General features: G+C 35.3%; 1 protein-coding gene across 1 annotated transcript in view; it reads left to right on the top strand.

Annotated features, from left to right (window-relative positions):
* Window positions 1-18,751, top strand: part of LOC150109288 (calmegin-like) — a 394,668-nt gene that overhangs the window by 125,009 nt on the left and 250,908 nt on the right. The window contains exon 8 of the mRNA XM_090412401.1: window positions 2,975-3,104. Within this exon, the coding sequence (XP_090268527.1) occupies window positions 2,975-3,104 (130 nt within the window). The remainder of the gene's footprint in view (window positions 1-2,974; window positions 3,105-18,751) is intronic.

Genomic DNA, 18,751 nt, shown 5'->3' with positions numbered 1-18,751 from the left:
AATTATGGGCATGTAGAAATGGTTGCCATTTAAATGTTAGTAAATGTAAAGTCATTCACTTTGGTGTGATGAGATCTTTAATGTCTTGGTGGTATTATGCTAGAAGAAACTGATCATGCTAGAGATTTTGGAGTTTTAGTAGACAGAGTTGAAGTTCATGGACCATATAGCAAATATTGCAAATTTAACTCAGAGGATAATCACAATGCTGAAATGAACCTTGACATGTAAAGATAAAGTAGTCATTTTCCTTCTTTACAAGGCCTCCTGGTTTCCAAAGTGATTCTGATACATTGGGGAGCATGCAAAGGAGTGTGTTAAAAATTATATTAGGATTGTAGACCGCAGAAACTAGCAAAAGGAGAAAGAAGAATGATATGATAGACTTACAAACTTCGGAAAAGTTATACAGGATATTAGTAGATGGAATTTTTCATTTTATGGATGGTGGGAGAATAGATGGGAGGACATCCTTGGAAGTTGAGAATGAGCATCATGAAGGGAATGAGAGTTACATTTATCTGTCAGATTGATGCGTGATTGGAATGGATTGACATCGGAAGTGTGAGTGCAGATAGTGTGAACGAATTCAACAACAATATGATATCTGATGTGGGTAGTATGTGGCCTCCCTTGATAAGTCTTCAACTCTCTGTAGATTTCTCTTAATAATATATTAATTTCTGTATCATTCCTTGGAGAATAGATAAATATCTATGTGACTTATGATAAAATTTTCTTTCTTCTGAATAACCTCCTTGAATTCTTAATACATATATGTATTCCTGAGCTTCTGCTCAGTTGTTATGGTACATTTTAAAAATAGATATTTAATGACTTTAAACTGAGATAAAATATTAAGTTTTAATGAGAATGATACAACTAGTTTCAGCCTTTTACAGCCTTCATCAGGTATTCACTAAAAGTAGAACACAATAATAAAAATTGAAGTTACAAAAAACTGAGAATTACAGGCAAAAATGTAATACATAATTGACATAAAAAACGTATTTTTTAAGTTGTTCTATCCAATGCGCCATTGTTTTCTATCTCAGAGTTTCGCATACTGGCTGTGAAATAAGGGATTTTTATCCCCTTAATTTAATTAACTGCTCCATTGTTTATTGCGTGCGTGCTTGTAAGTTCTCGTGAACGCCAATATTGAACAACTGCAGCATGTCTATCAGGGATGTAACTTAAATTGCTGTTCAAATGTTCAAGATTAAGGAGGATTTCCCTGGATTCCACAATTTTCCTTTCAAACTCATCACTGCAGCGAAAAATGTTTTCGGATTTTATCCCAGCAAACTGAGTGACTTTGTAGATCATCATGAGGATTGTTTGAGACAATAACATGACTGGATAGTGCAGATGCATGTGTTCTTTTATAGGAGATGTCTCTCTTATGTTCTTCTATACGTAGTTCAATAGATTTGTTAGTCTGTCCTAAATAAGGAATATTGCAATCGCACCATAATTTGTATACACCTGGATATTTTAGGTTGTGATGAATAGGCTTCGGATGGCTTATAAGAGAACAGATTTTAGGAAGTGTAGTGAAAAACGTCCTGATGTTGTATTTTTTAAGGACTTTAGCCAATTTATTGGAGACTGAATTAATATATGGAATGGAGATGCTACCTTTAAAATTAGTAGTTTCCATTTTTAATAGATAAAATATTAAAACTTAATATTTTATCTCGGTTTAAAGTCATTAAATATCTATTTAAAAAAAAAATATATATATATATATATATATATATATATATATATATATATATATATATATATAACCTAAACAGATGTACAAGACATTGATAGTACTACACGAAAATATTACTAAACTTTCTATTAAAATTTTTTCTCCAAATCTCATCTGTCAAGACTAGTATTAACAAATTTTAAATTTTGAGCTCTTTTAAGGCACTTCTGACTGCATCATTCCAGATAGATCTTAGTCTTCCTCTGGATCTCTTTCTTGCCATCCTTGTATAAAAAAAATATTTTTGCAGATGATTTGCTAATCATTGTTTTGTCCATTCTGCTGAGTGACTGTACAACTTCAGATTAGTTCTGCTCACATATTACCGAATGGTAATGTAATTCTTAATATAATTTTTAATATGGTTCTGCATTGATGCTGTCAGTTCACTCTAATTTTACACAGGAATATCATATTTCTGATGTTCTTGTCCTTGATTAACTGTTTTTTTCTAACTCATAAATTTATTTGACTTTCCCTCCCCACCACCTCTGCTTATTCTTTTGTATATTTCCATATTTAATTAATCTGCATTAAATATTGTGCATAAATAACCAAAATATTTTACTTGTATAGGTTTCCCATTCAGAATGCAGTTGTTGTTTTTTGTATAAATTTTTTTTTTTTTTTTTTTGCAGCAATTGTTTAGTTAACCAAGTTTTACAGAATTGTACATGATTTATTTAAGAGTATATCATTTGCATAAAGTGTTTAGATGAAATCAACATCAATCAGGTTTAATGTCACTTTCCTTCAATAATGTCATTCATATAGATGATGAACCCTTGTCTTTCTTGTAAATTTACATCAACCTATACTTTACCTCCTTCAGTTCTAACTGGCTTAAATGTGTATTGCTTATTATGTTACAAAAAATTATTTTTTGTAACATAATAAAGTTTTCACCAGACAGGCTATTATAATAAGCAATACACATTTAAGCCAGTAGTTAGAACTGAAGGAGGTAAAGTTGTCTGTTAGTTTACCATCCCCAATATGTTTAATTTTCTAAGCTGTAGTTTCCATATTATTTAATTTTTATATTGTCTGCAGAAAAAGTTAAAAAAATAAAAATAAAATAAAGATTAATGACGGGTTTTAATTTCAGCATTGCTTTTTAAATTCTGTATTTTTAAAATGTAATTTGCTTGTGATTTTTGTTCATTCTTATCACCATTTTTTTTTTTCAACTGGTTGCTTTTTCCCCCCCAGTTGCATTTTATATTTCGGCATCGCAATCCAAAAAATGGAAGTTTTGAAGAAAAACATTGGAAAAAAGCTAATAGTGTTCCAAAACTAGATGACGTGTTTAAAGACAAAAAACCTCATTTATATACTTTAGGTAAATTTGTTTTTATTTCTTGTCATTTCAGTTGATTCTAAAAAGCTTTTTATCTTATGTTTTGTCATATATACTTTTAAATTTTAATACATGAAATTGCATAAACTGCCTTTGCACATTTTTGAGATTATTTAGATACAAAATAATTTTTTGTATTGTCTGTGCTTTTCACTGGTTTTACTTTGAAACATTTATATTAACTGATCAATGAGGATTTTCTTTTAATGTACTTTTTATCTTCCCTATAAGTACTTAAGATTATATCACTTTCTAAATGATCCTTTATTTTGATCTGGAAGAACGAAAAAACAAGGCAGTTGATATTCTCTTTCTGATTGATCTTTAAAATTACACAAGCAAAAAATATTTGTCTTAAATGTCAAATAACATCCTCTTTATGTTTAGTTAAAAATAATTGTTTAATGAAATAATAAAATACATTCAATTTTCAACTTAAAAGTTAAATATTTTAATATTGTGGTGAATAGATTCTCATTTCACAGTTTGCTTGACTTTTCTTTGCTCTTCCTCAGCATGAAATATATGCTGAAGTGCAAAATTGTCAATTATTTTTTTAAAGTAGAAAACGTAACTGTTTGTTTAGATAAAAATTTCCTTGATCTGGCCTCAACTTGTAGGAGCGAAACAAGTCTTTAGTGCTTTTAGTTACAATAAATGGAAGTTGTGTACCAAATTTGTTGGTGTCACTTTATTGATTATCGTATATTATCACGTATAATGCGATCCACGTAATGCGAACTAGAAATTTTGTTTGAAAACTAGTCCTAAAATGCCATGTCAACGTATAATGTGATCTGTTAATCTTGTTTCATAACATTATAAATAATACAATACGAATTAACGAAAGAAATATTTATTTTAAAATAAAATGTCAAAATCCTTTAAATCCTTCATCTTTTGAGTCATCAAACATTTCATTTATAAATTCATCTGTAGGGATTGCATCATCAGTGTAGTAGTTGTCGTCATTGTCTTCATGCTCTCCATTTTATTGTGTGTCATCCTTGCTTTCGTATATGACGTGATCTTCTGATCCATCCATTGAATTACTTATTCCACATTTAAGAAATGAGCATTGAATCATTTCAGATGGTATTGAATCCCATGCTTCTTTAACCCAGCTAGTGACTAGGGTGATCTCAGGCTTCTGAAAATTCCCACCCTTTGTCATCTTCACCAAACCAGATGACATCCATTCTCTCCATTTTTCACTTCAGTGATCTTTAAACAGCTTATTCAAGCTGACATCAAGCGGCTGCAAAACGGAAGTTAGACCACCTGGTATGACTGCTAGGTCTGTACGTAGCTCGCGTGCTTTCTCTTTGCTTGCCTCCGTTAAATGCGCCCGGAACATATCTCAGACTAGCATGCTTTGTTGACGTAACAAGCTACCTGGACGTATGTTCCATACTTCATCCAGCCACAATTGTACACCTTCTTCATCCATCCAACCTTTCTGATTGGCGCAAACAATTACACCTGGTGGAAATTTCATATGCTTCAGAATTTTCTTCCTTTTAAATATCACTGTCAGCTTTAATTTGGTTCCATCTACCATGCATGCTAGAACAACGGTAAAATGCATTTTTTTATGTCCCGTTGTTTTTATGAAGACACCCTTTTCACCAACTGAGTTTACTGTTTGATTCCCAGGCATATCAAAGTACATGGGCATCTCATCCATATTGCTAATTTGGGAAAGTTCATATCCGTGACACTTCCGTAATTTTATGATAAATTTATGGAAGGACTGCACTTTTTCTTCAAGCTGCTTTAGTGACTTCTGTGCAATTTTTGTTTGGTGTCGTAATGTTAATGCTTTGCATTCCATAAATCTGTTGCACCACCCAGGCGAAGCAAGAAAAGAATGAAATACCTGTTTTGTCTTTGAATTTACCATTCTTGAGTTGTAGAGCTTGAAAACGAATTGCATTTCTTGTTACTATAATGCCATCTTGTCGTTGCGTCAAAATCCATTCATTTAGCTCTTCTTCGAGTTCTGGAAAGGATGCTACATCTCCACGATGGGCATGTTTCGTTTTGGGGATTTTTTCAAGACTATCTTTTTGCATACTCCAAAGTCTAATATTACTCTCTGCTACACCAAATTCTCTCATAGCAACACTGTTATTATGTTCTTCTGCAAACTGCATGACACGCAATTTAAATCCTGCTTCAAAAGATGAAAATTTACGTTTCTGTTGGCTCATTTTCAGGCTAGGTTTGTTTAACAAATAATATTTAAAATGGACTGTGGTTAAACCAATATACCTAACTGTGCTCTATCATTCGGCGACTGAGCACGTATCGTATCTGCGCATAAAGCCAGTAATGTAAGTAGATTTATGCGCTGAAACGATGCACGCTCGGTTGTCGAATGCGAGTGGGTCAAGTAGATTTGGTTGCATAGGCATTAGGTAGTATATATTGTGTGCAAGTCTAATAAAATGTTATATTTTTTAGGATCCGCATATAATGCGAACCCCTAACTTTAAGTAGTATTTTTTACCATAAATTTTTTGCATTATATGCGATAATATGCGGTAAATTTCCAGACGTTTGATTTTGTACCTCCAAGTCCAAACCTTTACATTGGTTTAAGTTGCACAAAGCTGTATCCCAAATCTGTGATGGTCTCACTTATTGTTTAGGAGTTCATTGACCTTGATAGGTCAGGGTACTCCTAAATGTTTTTTAATACTTTTTCTCTTGAAACAAATTTTATTTTAAAAAAGCATCTTAAGCTATTCTCTCAAGAAAGTGTTGAAACCTCCTCCTCCCACCACTTAAATATAAAGATCTCTACAACAGAAAACCAAAAAGTATTCAGTTTTCCAAGGAACATATTGAACTCCTTGAAGGTGTCAAGGAGTCATAACACTAATATCTTGCTGTCAGTTATCATAGTGCTCCTTAGCTGGAAAGATCTGAGTTTGAATCCCATGCAAGTTGACAGATGTGAAGAACTTGTATTAGGACTTAGGACTGCTGGGGTGAGAGCCAATTTCATATAGAGGTAGTAGGATTTTCTTCCAAGAAATTAACTGACCCATAATGCCCTTAATTAGGGTTCTTCCTAATTAATAAAAAAAACTTCCTAAGTCAAGTTACTTCTTGCTCTGAGGCTAAAATAGCCTCAGAGCAAGAAGTAACTTGACTCTAAACTTGACTCTAAACTTCAAGAATGTTGAAGTTTAGAGAAAATGCATTTAGAGAACTAAATTTAATTCATAGTAATTAAATAATTAGATTCATAGTAATAAATTAAATTCATAGTACTTAATTAGCTAAATATTTTGCCTTGGTCACCAATGCATCTTCATGGCTACAAGAAATGTAATGCATGCAGGCACACTAGCAAGCAGGCAAACACAGAATGAAAAAACCCTGTAGTCATATCTGGCTTCTGTTGGTATGGTGATGGAAACTCACTGAAAGTTTAAAAATAATGGTTTTTCATATTTTGAGTAAAACGAGGCAGCTGAATTTCTTCAGATTTAATGAACTTTGAAGTGCAGTGGCAGATTCTAGGAATAATCTCCAATTTATATCTGTTTCTGTATAAAAGGGAGGTACCTTTTCCCATTGGATCTTCTGATCCATATTCATGGCATGGTCTTCTACTTCAAATATATTGCAGGTAATGGACATAGCTTCTGTGTTCCTCCAGACAGATGTTGATTATTCTTGTTATTTCAAAGTAGGAAAGCTTGCAGGAGCAAGGGATGTTATAGACCCCCAGAATAGTCTAGATCATGTTCAACCTTTTGGCTTGCCTGGGCCACATTGAGTGAAGAGAAGTTGTCTTGGGCCACATACAAAATATATAACATAGTTAATGTATATAAGTAACAAAACTTCCTTTATTTTTAAAAATTTTACAGAATGTTACGAACAAACTCCACAAGTTCATGTGGATGTTCTTCCCCCTCCCCCCAAACCTGACAATTATGGTGATTCACAATTCCATGCATGAAATGTTGCCTTATCAGAAAATAAAACACTCTGGAGGTCTACGTTCAGCAATGAGGTCTAACATGGTGGTCACAAACTGCACTCTTTGCGGCCTATCAGTAGGCTGGATGTGATTAACAAGCTTCAGTTTTAAAGCATGAAGTTTCAATCTCTTGTACTGTGCTTGGTGCATGTCCTTTTAAAACACTTCCTGTTTTCAAGAACTGTTGATGCCACACTTACAGATGCTTTTGTCACTCTGAGCATTCCTGCCATATTCCCACTTTAAATTCCTTTGGACAGTTGTCATTGATTTCGTTTCTGCAAACCATAACATGCACTGTGCTTTCTTTTGTGGTGACACCATTAATGCAGCACGGTGCATCTGTACAGCTATCTGGTTGTCACTTCACGAATATGCTCAAAAGACCATTGTATAGTGGTCCAAATAGAAAATGCTAGAAAACTTTGTATTTCCCTGGGATTGAGAATGTTGGAGGGCCTTATTTTTCAACAGGATGGAGCCCTGCCACATTATACCCAATTGTGTGGACTATGCTCAACAGCTGATTCCCAGGAAATGGAGCAGAGGAGGTCTCATTGCTTGGCCACCACATAGTTCTGATTTGACTACAGTGGATTTCTTCTTTTGAGGCTACGTAAAAGGTATTGTGTGTATTGAAGAAAAAAATTCAATCCTTTGCCCACTGTGCCATAGAAAAGAATCATTTCCTATGGATATGCTTACCTGAGTGTGGTCTGAGGTTGAATTCCATTTTGATGTCAGCAGGGGCTGTGAACGGTGCAAAACATAGAGTTCCACTAACAGGTAATCAAACTTGTGATATTGTACTTTGATAATATATGCTACATACATTTTTGCTTCAAAATGTCATAAAATAAATTTCATTGAAACCCTGGAGTTCTTTTCAGACACCCTGTGAGTATGTGTGTGTGTGGTTCTGTAAACAGTGCAATCTTATTGTCTGTACACAATTCAGGAACTCTCTAAAATCAAAATATTCAATATCCAGCTTTGACTTTCTTAAAACTGGATATACAATATTTATAAAAAGCAAGCTAGAAATTAGAATGTGATAATCAGATGTTAGAGGAAGATGTTCCATCACCTTGATTTTGTCCTCATGTCTGAACTATTGTATGCAGAGTGGTATTGTTTTGACAGAATACTGACTTCTATCCAGGATAGAAGTTGGCTTTGAAGAAGGTAGATCCTGGATTCATTTCAAGTTTTCTGTTTTCACATTTGCATTAAATGTACAGCATAACCTTTTGAACTGATTTCTGAATGAGACTGAGTGTTGCTTTACCTAGGTTGAGCTTTTATGTGCCTATAGAATGAGTATGATAGCTGGTCTGTGTAGTATGTGGCCTACCTTGATGAGCCTCTTAATAATAATGATAATTATATTCTGGAGGCTATTGAAAAAGCTTAGAAATGGAGGAAAAAAAGTACTGTAAAAGTATTCATATGATAAAGGTGACATGAAAACTGAAGATAAAGATGTTTTAGATGTCTGGAGTAATTACTTTGAAAACTGTTAAATGAAACAAGCAGTGTCAGCACAATAGTGAGAAACTCCAAACAGGAATGCATAGCCATACTTGAAGTAGAAAAAGTCATCAAAAACCACCTGAAATGTGGAAAGGCAGCTGGAGTAGGTGAAATATGACTCAAAATGCTTAAATATGGAGGCATAAAAGTTTTACAGTGGTTGCATGACACAGTTCAAAGGGTTGAATTCTGGTTGATTGAAGCAGAGTTCTCATAGTAGCCATCTATAAAAAAAGAGAAACTGAATGTGAGAATTAATTTCCCTACTGAGTGTTCCAGGTAAGATTTATGCAAGTATATTTGAGAAACAACTAAGAAAAATTTTGGAAGGGGAACTTGGTGAAGAACAAGCTGGATTCAGGCAAAATAGTGGTTGTCAGGATCATATTTTCACTTTAAGACAAATAGTTGAGAAATCTTGGAAATATAACCAGGATTTGTATTTAGGTTTTGTTGATCTGGAAAAGGCATATGACAAGATGCCAAGTGGAAAGCTCTTCAAAATGCTACAGTTATATGGTGTAAATGGGGCATCATACATATCTCTATTTAAGCTGTAAGTCAAGTTAGAATTGGTTTAATGTTAGATCAAGTGTGCACATTATCTCCACTGTTATTTATTATCTATATGGGTCACATTATGAAGGAAAGTGATAGTAAATCTGATATCAAAATTGGCAATGCTAATATTAGCTATTTACTTTATGCCTGAATAAATCCAGTACAAGTCTGCAAGATTTCTTGACTAAATTGAATAAAAGTTGCAATAAATTTGTTATGAAAATCAGCAATAAAAGGACAATGAAAATAGGTAGAAACATTGAAAACATCAGCTGTATCCTGAATGGTGAATCTATAGAACAAGTGAAACATTTCAGCTATTCAGGCACGATTTTTACTGAAGATGGTAAATTAAATATGGACATAGAGACAACAGAATTAGTAAAGCTGGTATGGTAGGAGGTCAGCTGACTAAATTTATATTGAATAAGAAAGAAATTGGTCAAAACACTAAATTAGCTGGATACAAGACTGAGTTCAAACCAATTTTAACTTATGGATTTGAGTGCTAGGTTAGAAATAAAACACCTGATCATAGACTGGAGACCTCTGATATGAGAGTTCTGAGAAATATTGGCAGAGTGAACAGATAGCATCCATGGCAGCATCATATTAAAAATGAGGATATTAGGAAAGAACTTATCATTGTAAGCATTCAGGAATGTGTTAGTAGAGCTAATTTTAGGTGATATCTACCTTAAACAGAATGGGAGAGGAAAGATTAGCAAAACAAGTGTTCTTTGCCAGGTTGGTAGGAAAGACACCCAGAGGAAGACCAAGATGTAGGTGGATTGATACAGTAGAAAATGCTTTAAAAGTCTGAAATATAAGACCTCATAATGTTGGAGTCTTGACAAATAGATTAATTTAGAGTAAAATTGTTGAGTGTAAGTTAGTAATGGTGTAACTTTTTCATGGAGTACTATCATAATTATCCTGTACACTTCCTGAGGGTACTTTTTAAGAATTTGATAATGTATCAGCTGATAGAGAAGTTTACTGTTACAATTAGCTGTATGATAGTATAAAGCCTAATTGTGATTTTTTTTCCTTTTGTATCAGCTGATGATACTAGTTTGAACCTCTGTTAAGTAATTGCAATGTTGTTTTATAGATATCCCATTTTAAAATAAAACAGTGTATAGTATGATATCTACTGTTTTCAAAAGCTGCAATACAATACTTCCAATCATTATGGATATTTGCTTGGTAGATCACATGCAAAATTTTTTCTTATGTGTTCTCAGTGCTGCTTAACCACAAGGAATGCTGAAGAATTATCTTTTAAGAATTTTACCTAGAGCTGTCATTTTCAAAATAATGGAAAGAACATTTAAATAAGAATACAAATGTCTACCCCCTCCCCCACAAGCACAAAACAGTTTCTTACAAAGGAACATGCCATTCTTAGTTCTGTGGAATAAGTTTTACAGAAGCATAACTAACATGCTTTAATTTTAACAAAGGGAATTTCATCTTTAAACACACACACACACACACACACACACACACACACACACACACACACACACACACACACACACACACACACACAGAGAGAGAGAGAGAGAGAGGGGGGGGTTCAAAATTCCAAGTACGAACTTTGAGGGAGGAAATAGAGAACATCAAAACCACCATATTCACATAGGAAAGCATGACCGGAAATGCCACACGACTACATACAATACTTACCGCCTTGTGTTATTTCTGTTGTATCCCTGTAAGTACATTCCGGCGGCATTTCCGTCATGCTTTCCTATGTGAATATGGTTGATTTTGATGTTCTCTACCTTCCCCTCAAAGTTTGTATGTGGAATTTTGAACCACCCTGTATATATATATATCCTTAAGTAGTTTGTAGGCTACTATGACAGCACTACACAATTAAGTATGCATGTTTAAATTATTAATCTCTTATCTTCCAAATTAGTCTATTACCTGTTAGATATAAAAATATTGGAGTTCCGACTTTTTGGTCAAGGAAGTTAAAGAGGCAGTGAAGGAAAAGAAGAAAGCATATCAAAAGTTCCTGGCGAATAAGTCAGCTTGTGCTCTTAGAGAATACAGAGACAAATGTAAGAAAGCTAAACACTGTGTAAAACTAGCTAAACAAAAGTCATGGGAGGACTTTGACAAGAACATAGAAAATAAATATCAAGAAGGTGGCAAGATATTCTCAAGGTTGTTGAAGAAGCTTAGAAATGGAGGAAAGCGTGCTGTAAAAGGAGTTAGAGATGATAAAGGTGACATGAAAATGGGAGACAAAGATATCCTTGAAGTATGGAGTAATTATTTCGAAAAATTGCTAAATGAAACAAGCAGCGATAGCACAGTGGTAAAAAAAACACTCATCAGGCATACAGTGAGGAATACATATCCATACTTGAAGTAGAAAAAGCCATCAAAGGCTTGAAATGTGGAAAGGCAGTAGGAGCAGATGATATTTGACCAGAAATGCTGAAGTATGGTGGTATAAAAGTCTTACAGTGGCTGCACTGCATAGTTCAGAAGGCCTGGACAGAGGGACGAATTCCTCGTGATTGGAGTAGAGCTCTAATAGTACCCATACATAAAAAGGGAAATAAAACTGAATGTGAGAATTACAGAGGTATTTCCCTACTGAGTGTTCCTGGTAAGATATATGCAAGTATACTTGAGAAACGGTTGAAAAGAATTGTGGAAGAAAACCTTGGTGAAGAACAAACTGGATTCAGGCCAAATAGAGGCTGTCAGGATCAGATCTTCACTTTACGACAAATAGTCGAGAAAGCATGGGAATATAACAAAGATCTATATTTAAGTTTTGTCGATTTGGAAAAGGCATATGACAAGGTGCCAAGAGAGAGAAGCTATTCAATACACTGCAGTTATATGGTGTCAATGGGACATTATATCAAGCAATACTTTGCTTTTATTTGAACTGCAAGTCAGCAGTTAGAATTGAAGGAGGAAGATGGTTTAATGTTAAATCTGGTGTGAGACAAGGATGTACATTATCCCCTCTGTTATTCATTATCTATATGGATCACATTATGAAGGAAAGTGGTATGATATCAGAATTGGAGATGTTAATTATGTTCTTTGCTCTATGGGAATGATGTTATACTTCTAAATAAATCTGGTACAAGTTTCAAGCTTCCCTGACTAAATTGAATAACTGTTGTAATAGATATGGTATGAAGGTCAGCAATAAAAAGACAGACAATGAAAATAGGTAGAATCGTTGAAAATGTCAATTGTGAATGGAGAACCTGTGGAACAAGTAAAACATTTCAGCTACTCAGGCACAATTTTTAGTGAAGATGGTAAATTAAATGTTCCTGGTACGATTTATCCCAATATACTTGAGAAACAGTTGAGAAGGATTGTGTCAGCAGTTAGAATTGATGGAAGTACAGGGAGATGGTTTAATGTTAAATCTGGTGTCAGACAAGGATGTACATTATCCCCTCTCTTATTCATTATCTCTATGGATTACATTATGAAGGAAAGTTGTATTAAACCTGATATCAAAATTGGAGATGTTAATGTCAGCTCCTTGCTTTATGTGGATGATGTTATACTTCTAAATAAATCCGATACAAGCCTGCAAGATTCTCTGACTAAATGGAGATATGGTATAAAGGGCAGCAATAACAAGACAAAGATGATGAAAATAGGCAGAAGCATTGAAAATATCATTGTGAATGGAGAACCTATAGAACAAGTAAAACATTTCAGCTACTTAGGCATGATTTTTAGTGAAGATGGTAAATTAAATATGGAAATGGATAACAGAATCAACAAAGCTGGTATGATAGGAAGTCAACTGAATAAATTTATATGGAATAAGAGAGAAATTAGTCAAAACACTAAATTAGGTGTATACAAGACAGTGTTCAAACCAACTTTAACTTATGGATCTGAGAGCTGGGTCAGAAGTAAAACACTTGACCAAAGACTAGCGACCGCAGATATGAGAGTCCTGAGAAAGATTAGAGGCCTGAATAGATGGCATCAATGGCAATATCGTTATAAAAACGAGGATATTAGGAAAGAACTTGACATTGTCAACATCCAGGAATGCGTTAGCAGAGCTAATCTCAGGTGGTATGGTTACTTAAACAGAATCGGCGAGGAAAGATTAGCAAAACAAGTGTTCTCTGCCAGGTTGGCAGGAAAACGACCCAGAGGAAGACCAAGATATAGGTGGATTGATATGATACAAAGTGCCTTGGACAATAGAAATATAAGATCTGATAATGTTGGCGTCTTGACAAGTAACAGACTGATTTGGAGGAAAATTGTAGATAGGAAGTTAGTAATGATGTAAATTTTTCATGTAGTACTATCATATCCTGTACATCCCTTGATGGTACATGTCAGGAATTTGATGATGATGATTATTATTATTATACGGTCCGAAGACTCATCGCAGGAGATCCCAATCTATCCACACAACCTGTCGTACCTCTCCTCGAACCCATTAACTGAAAAAGCACTTGCAACTGACTCTGGCAACCCATTCCACTCATTCACTACTCTTCAAGCTAAAAGTCTAGTACTCACACTCCGTACTGACCACACTTTTATTCAGCTTCCACAGATGACCCTTTTCTGGTCCCTCTAGCCAAATATTGAAACCTCTAGCCAAATTTTCCCTGCATCTATCTTATAAAATCCTTTAAACAACTGAAGTGTTTCATATCCCCTCTTTTTCTCATATCAACCAACTTCTGCAATCCACACATTTTCAATCTATCCTCATAAGACACATTCCACCGCCACTCACCCTGTTGGTCACCTGCCTCTAAATCCTCTCTGCCACTTCCTCATCCGCAATAAACCCAGGAGACCAGACTTGAGCATAGTAATGCAGATGTGGATGCATCGAGGCCTTATTAAGAGGAATTACAACTTCCTTATCTCTACTTGTTAATGTGTTCTTCACTTGTCAAGTAATCGTATGTGCTACCTTAGCAATATGTCTTCTAAATTTTAACTCTGTCTACCACCATTCCTAAATCTCTAGCTTCATCTATTTCCTGTATACAATGCCATCAATGTAATAAATGGCTTGTAATCTATTTATCCCAAAGTGCATAACTTTCATTTCTTGACATTAAACTAACACACATTAACTTTTGCCCATACTGACAGCCTATTTAAACTGTCCTGCAAGCTCTCCACATCTCCTTGATTAACTGTTACTCTACCTCATTTTTCATCATCAGCAAACAACAATATTTCCTTTCAGGTTATTTTCTATATCATTTATGTTTAAAGTAAACAGCAATGGTCCCCAGTACTGAACCTTGTGGCACACCACTAGTCGCCTGTTTTCACCTTGATTCTGCCCCTCCGTATACCACTTTATGATTTATGTTCAGCAGCCATGCTCTTTTCCACTTAACCATTGTTATATTCATCTCCATTTGTTCTAATTTGCATAAGTGTTTCATGTGGTATTCTGTCAATTAATGCCTTTGCAAAATCCAGAAAAATCATTCTTGAATTCTCTTTTTTACCAATTTTTCTAAAACTTTTACCACCACCACCACTGAGATACTGATTGGTGTATAATTTGCTACTGTAGTCTTAGAACCTACATTATTGAAAGAAATAATTTTGCTCTCTTTCCACTTCCTAGAGCTGAGACTTAAATTAAACAGCTTAATCAAAGGCATTGCCTTGCATTCTTGTGCAAGAGAACTGGCTATGTCTTTGCTGATATCCCATCTGATCCCACAGCTGTATTTACATTGAGATTCTGCAATATCTTAACCTCCAATTCATCCACTCCGTTCCCACATTAGTGTCTATCACATAGGTTAAAGCAGTAACCTTACTAGGAAGATGTATGCTTGCAAAGTAGTCACTCAGTAACTAAACTATTTTATCCATTTCTGTCTCCATGTGACCATTATCACTCATTAAGGTTAATCTCCTATAGTCATTCTTCCTCTTACTTGCCACATAACGAAAGAACTCTTTGGGATTTCCTTTGGCCTGCTCGGCTAAATACGTCTGATAATCTGATTTTGCCTTCCTTGCCATGCTGGTCACCTTTCTTGCCCGAGCCTTGTACTGTTCATGAGTTTGCTTGTCACCTTTCTTTATATACTCTCCATAGCATTTTCTTCTTCTGCAGCTCCTGCTTAATAATATTATTCATCCATCTAACTTCTACCCGATTAACCCTCCTTATCTGAGGTATGCAATTTAATACTGCTTCCTCTAGATGAACCTTAACTCACTACTAACATCCTTACCCTTCAGTGTTTTATGCCATGGTACAGATTTAAGCTTCATAAATATGTCACAATCACCTGCCTTGTAGTTCCACAAATACCTTTTCTTGATAGAACATTCCTCATGTTTTACAATTTCCCAAGTCAAGACCACATGGTCACTTTCACCAATTGGAGGCAATGTTGTCAACTTGGTTATGGCTAGCTCTTCTGATCCTGTGACAGGTCCAGTACTTTCCTACCCCTAGTCCCCTCTGTCACATGCTGCTTTAAGTAGTTATCTCTCAGCAGGTGTATAAATTCTATTTCCTTTCTGCCATGTAATCTTTCTTCCTTCCAGTCTATATCTCCATACTTGAAGTCTCCCATAATAATCACTCGACCTGTACTAATTGATGCATGTCTTCCAGATCATCTATGGAATTCCCTGGCCTGTAGCAACAACCAACTGTATAGTTTATCTTACTGATAAATTATACACTAGATTGCTTCAAATGAACGGCCACCCTCCTGCCTATCTCCTATTTTTTTGTTTTTTGGTTGCAAATCTGCTATAATCAACAGTACTCCTCTCCTTAACCTATCTTCTCCATCTTCCCTGAAAATACTAAACCCTTCACATTCAATCTCTGTAACTACATCATCTGCTGTTAGCCAAGTCTCACTAATGCATATAACTTTTGGTGAGGTTGCACCTCTTATTTCTGATACTTCTGGTATTAGTATATAAATTCTAATAGACAAGCTTAATCAAGTTCACTCTGGAAAAAGAGGAAAACAACAGTCTCCCCTTTCTTAGACACACTAGTCACCTGCCAGCCTGATGGAACCTTGGTTTTCTTACTTTATAAAAAAAACCCACCCATACAGGCAGGTACATTCACCAACAAATCCCCCCCCCCACCGCTTCCCCATCCCCACAACAATATGGAGTGGTGAAAACACTATTTTCATAGTGTTTTCACCTATGAAACCTAATCACTATTTCACCTAATCTGTTCAAATGACAAGGCCCTAAACACTGAACTAAATCATATCCTCAACACTTTCTCTGTCAGTGGCTACCCCCCCCCCCCCCCCCCCCCCATAAAATCCAAAAAATATTGAAAAATCCATCACCATTCCCTACATCCGAGGCACCTTGGAAAAAATTACCAAAATCTTAAAAAAAAACATGACTTGACCTCCTGTTACAGACCATACAGAAAATTGTCACCCCTTATCTGCTCCACTAAAGACCAACCACTTCCCCTAGACCTACCTGTTCCTTGCAGCTGTAAAACTGTCTTACTTTAGCCAAACAGGCAGGACAGCGGATATCAGAATTTCGGAACACAAGTACAGCCACTCGGGTCTTGCAGACCATGCTCTGGATACACGCCACAGAATACAGTGGAAGAAAGCTACAATAATACACTGTAGCAAATTCAAATTCGAAAGACTATTCATGGAATCAGCCTCAGCCCTAAGAAACTCTCTAAACCTCAACAAATTTGGCTGCATGAGGGTGCCCCAAATTTGGGAGACTTACATCAGCAGACCTTCAACCCAGCGGCCAAGAACACCTACATAGCCTGCTAGGGAAAGGGGGGAGGGCACCATCAGGACTTTTAGGAGAACAATAGCTTCCTCACTTCATTCTCAGTTACTGTGCTGTAGTGCCTACGTGCACGTACCTTTTCTGTGAGTTCCTTTTGAAGATGGCAACGTGATGTTGCTGAAATATCGGAAATATTTATTAAAGTGTAATTTAATTTATATTCTTATATACATTGTCAATTCCTTAAGTAATTTAGTATATAAAAACAGCAACATCCCTTTATTCCCCCACCCACCTTTACTTTCTGAATTGACTAATCTAGTCTCTCAAGCAAAAATTCAATATTTTTGCTTGAGAGACTAGATTTCCCACTTGGTCATTCTCACACTCACTTGCTTCATGGTTCCTTCACACAAAACTCACTTGCTTCCACCCCTAATTGCTTAAGTTTCCCTGAATTTGCATCTCGGCATGCTCGGTGAACAAAGCTCTCTTCAGACATTTAACACCAAAATCATTCAGATGTAGTCCATCCACATTGTACAAATCCTTCTTTCTGTCAAACAGAGACCACTGATTCTACATCATTTCTTTTGCACAATCTACATATAGACTCATTGGCTATCAGTGCCCTCCTCTTCAGTTCGCCCCTATCATAGCATGGTAGGAGACATACAATCTTCACCTTCTCGCTCTTCAGTTTTGCCTCTTCTAACAACTCCTTTACATCCTCCCTCATAGAATACTTCTCACATCTGAAATCATTGCTACTAACTAAGACAACCATTTCCTTCGACTTACCTTTTTGTATCTGGATGGCATGGTTAATATCATGAATTTTTGCACCTGGGAAACATGATTTTGAAATACTTTTGTTAAGTAATCCACTGATGATCGAGTCCCCATACATAATTTTCTCCTTTACTTGTTTTTCTTGATTGTTCGGTCAGTCTTTATTATTCTTTCTGATCATCTGCTGCTTTCTTTTTTCAGCTCCACTTAACTCTTGCCACTTCTGCTGTTTTTCAATTTCACACTTTGTCCTATGAAGGATAACATTTAAGCACGCTATTTCTTTATTGATATCCATTTCGTTCTTGTCTGTTTTCACAGCCTCATGTTTGATATTATTAACATCATTTTTCATCTTATTGTTCGTATTTGTTGCATTCTCATCACCTAACAGACACTCACTTTTAAAACACTTAATACGTATTCTCTCTCTCTCTCCAGTTTCAACTTCCTTCCACATATTCTTTAATTTTCTCGATGCATACATTTTGCATATAGTACACTGAATAATATCTCCCAAATCAAATTGCCAGACAACACGGTCTTTGCCATTGTTGTTTGTTGTGCTGATGCCATGCCGAAAATATCACAATAAAAATGTTATAAATATACTAATGCTCTAAAACACAAATCTACACTGATGCACTATAATACTCTGATTTGCTGATGAAAAAACAACAAAACAGATAAAAAAAAAAAAATTGCTGATTTCACACAAGTGCTAAATTACACAGCTACTCGCAATATAACCTCGAACCTCATCCAAGTAAGATCTTGATCTTACTCTGAATCTTTTTTCTTGCCATCAAACATCTGTTCTGCTAACCTTTCATTTTCCATTCTGTTTAAATGACCATACCACTTTAGATTACATATTCTTGAATGCTAACCACATCAAGTTCCTGACTAATACCTTTATTTTTAATGATACTAAAAGTTCAGGCCTCTAATTTTTCTTAGAACTCTCATATCT

The sequence above is a fragment of the Typopeltis vanoorti genome, chromosome 2 (assembly GCF_054136105.1).
Source record: "Typopeltis vanoorti isolate ZY-2024b chromosome 2, IOZ_Tvanoo_1.0, whole genome shotgun sequence".
NCBI lineage: Eukaryota > Metazoa > Arthropoda > Arachnida > Uropygi > Thelyphonidae > Typopeltis > Typopeltis vanoorti.
This window is presented reverse-complemented; position numbering and strand designations above follow the sequence as displayed.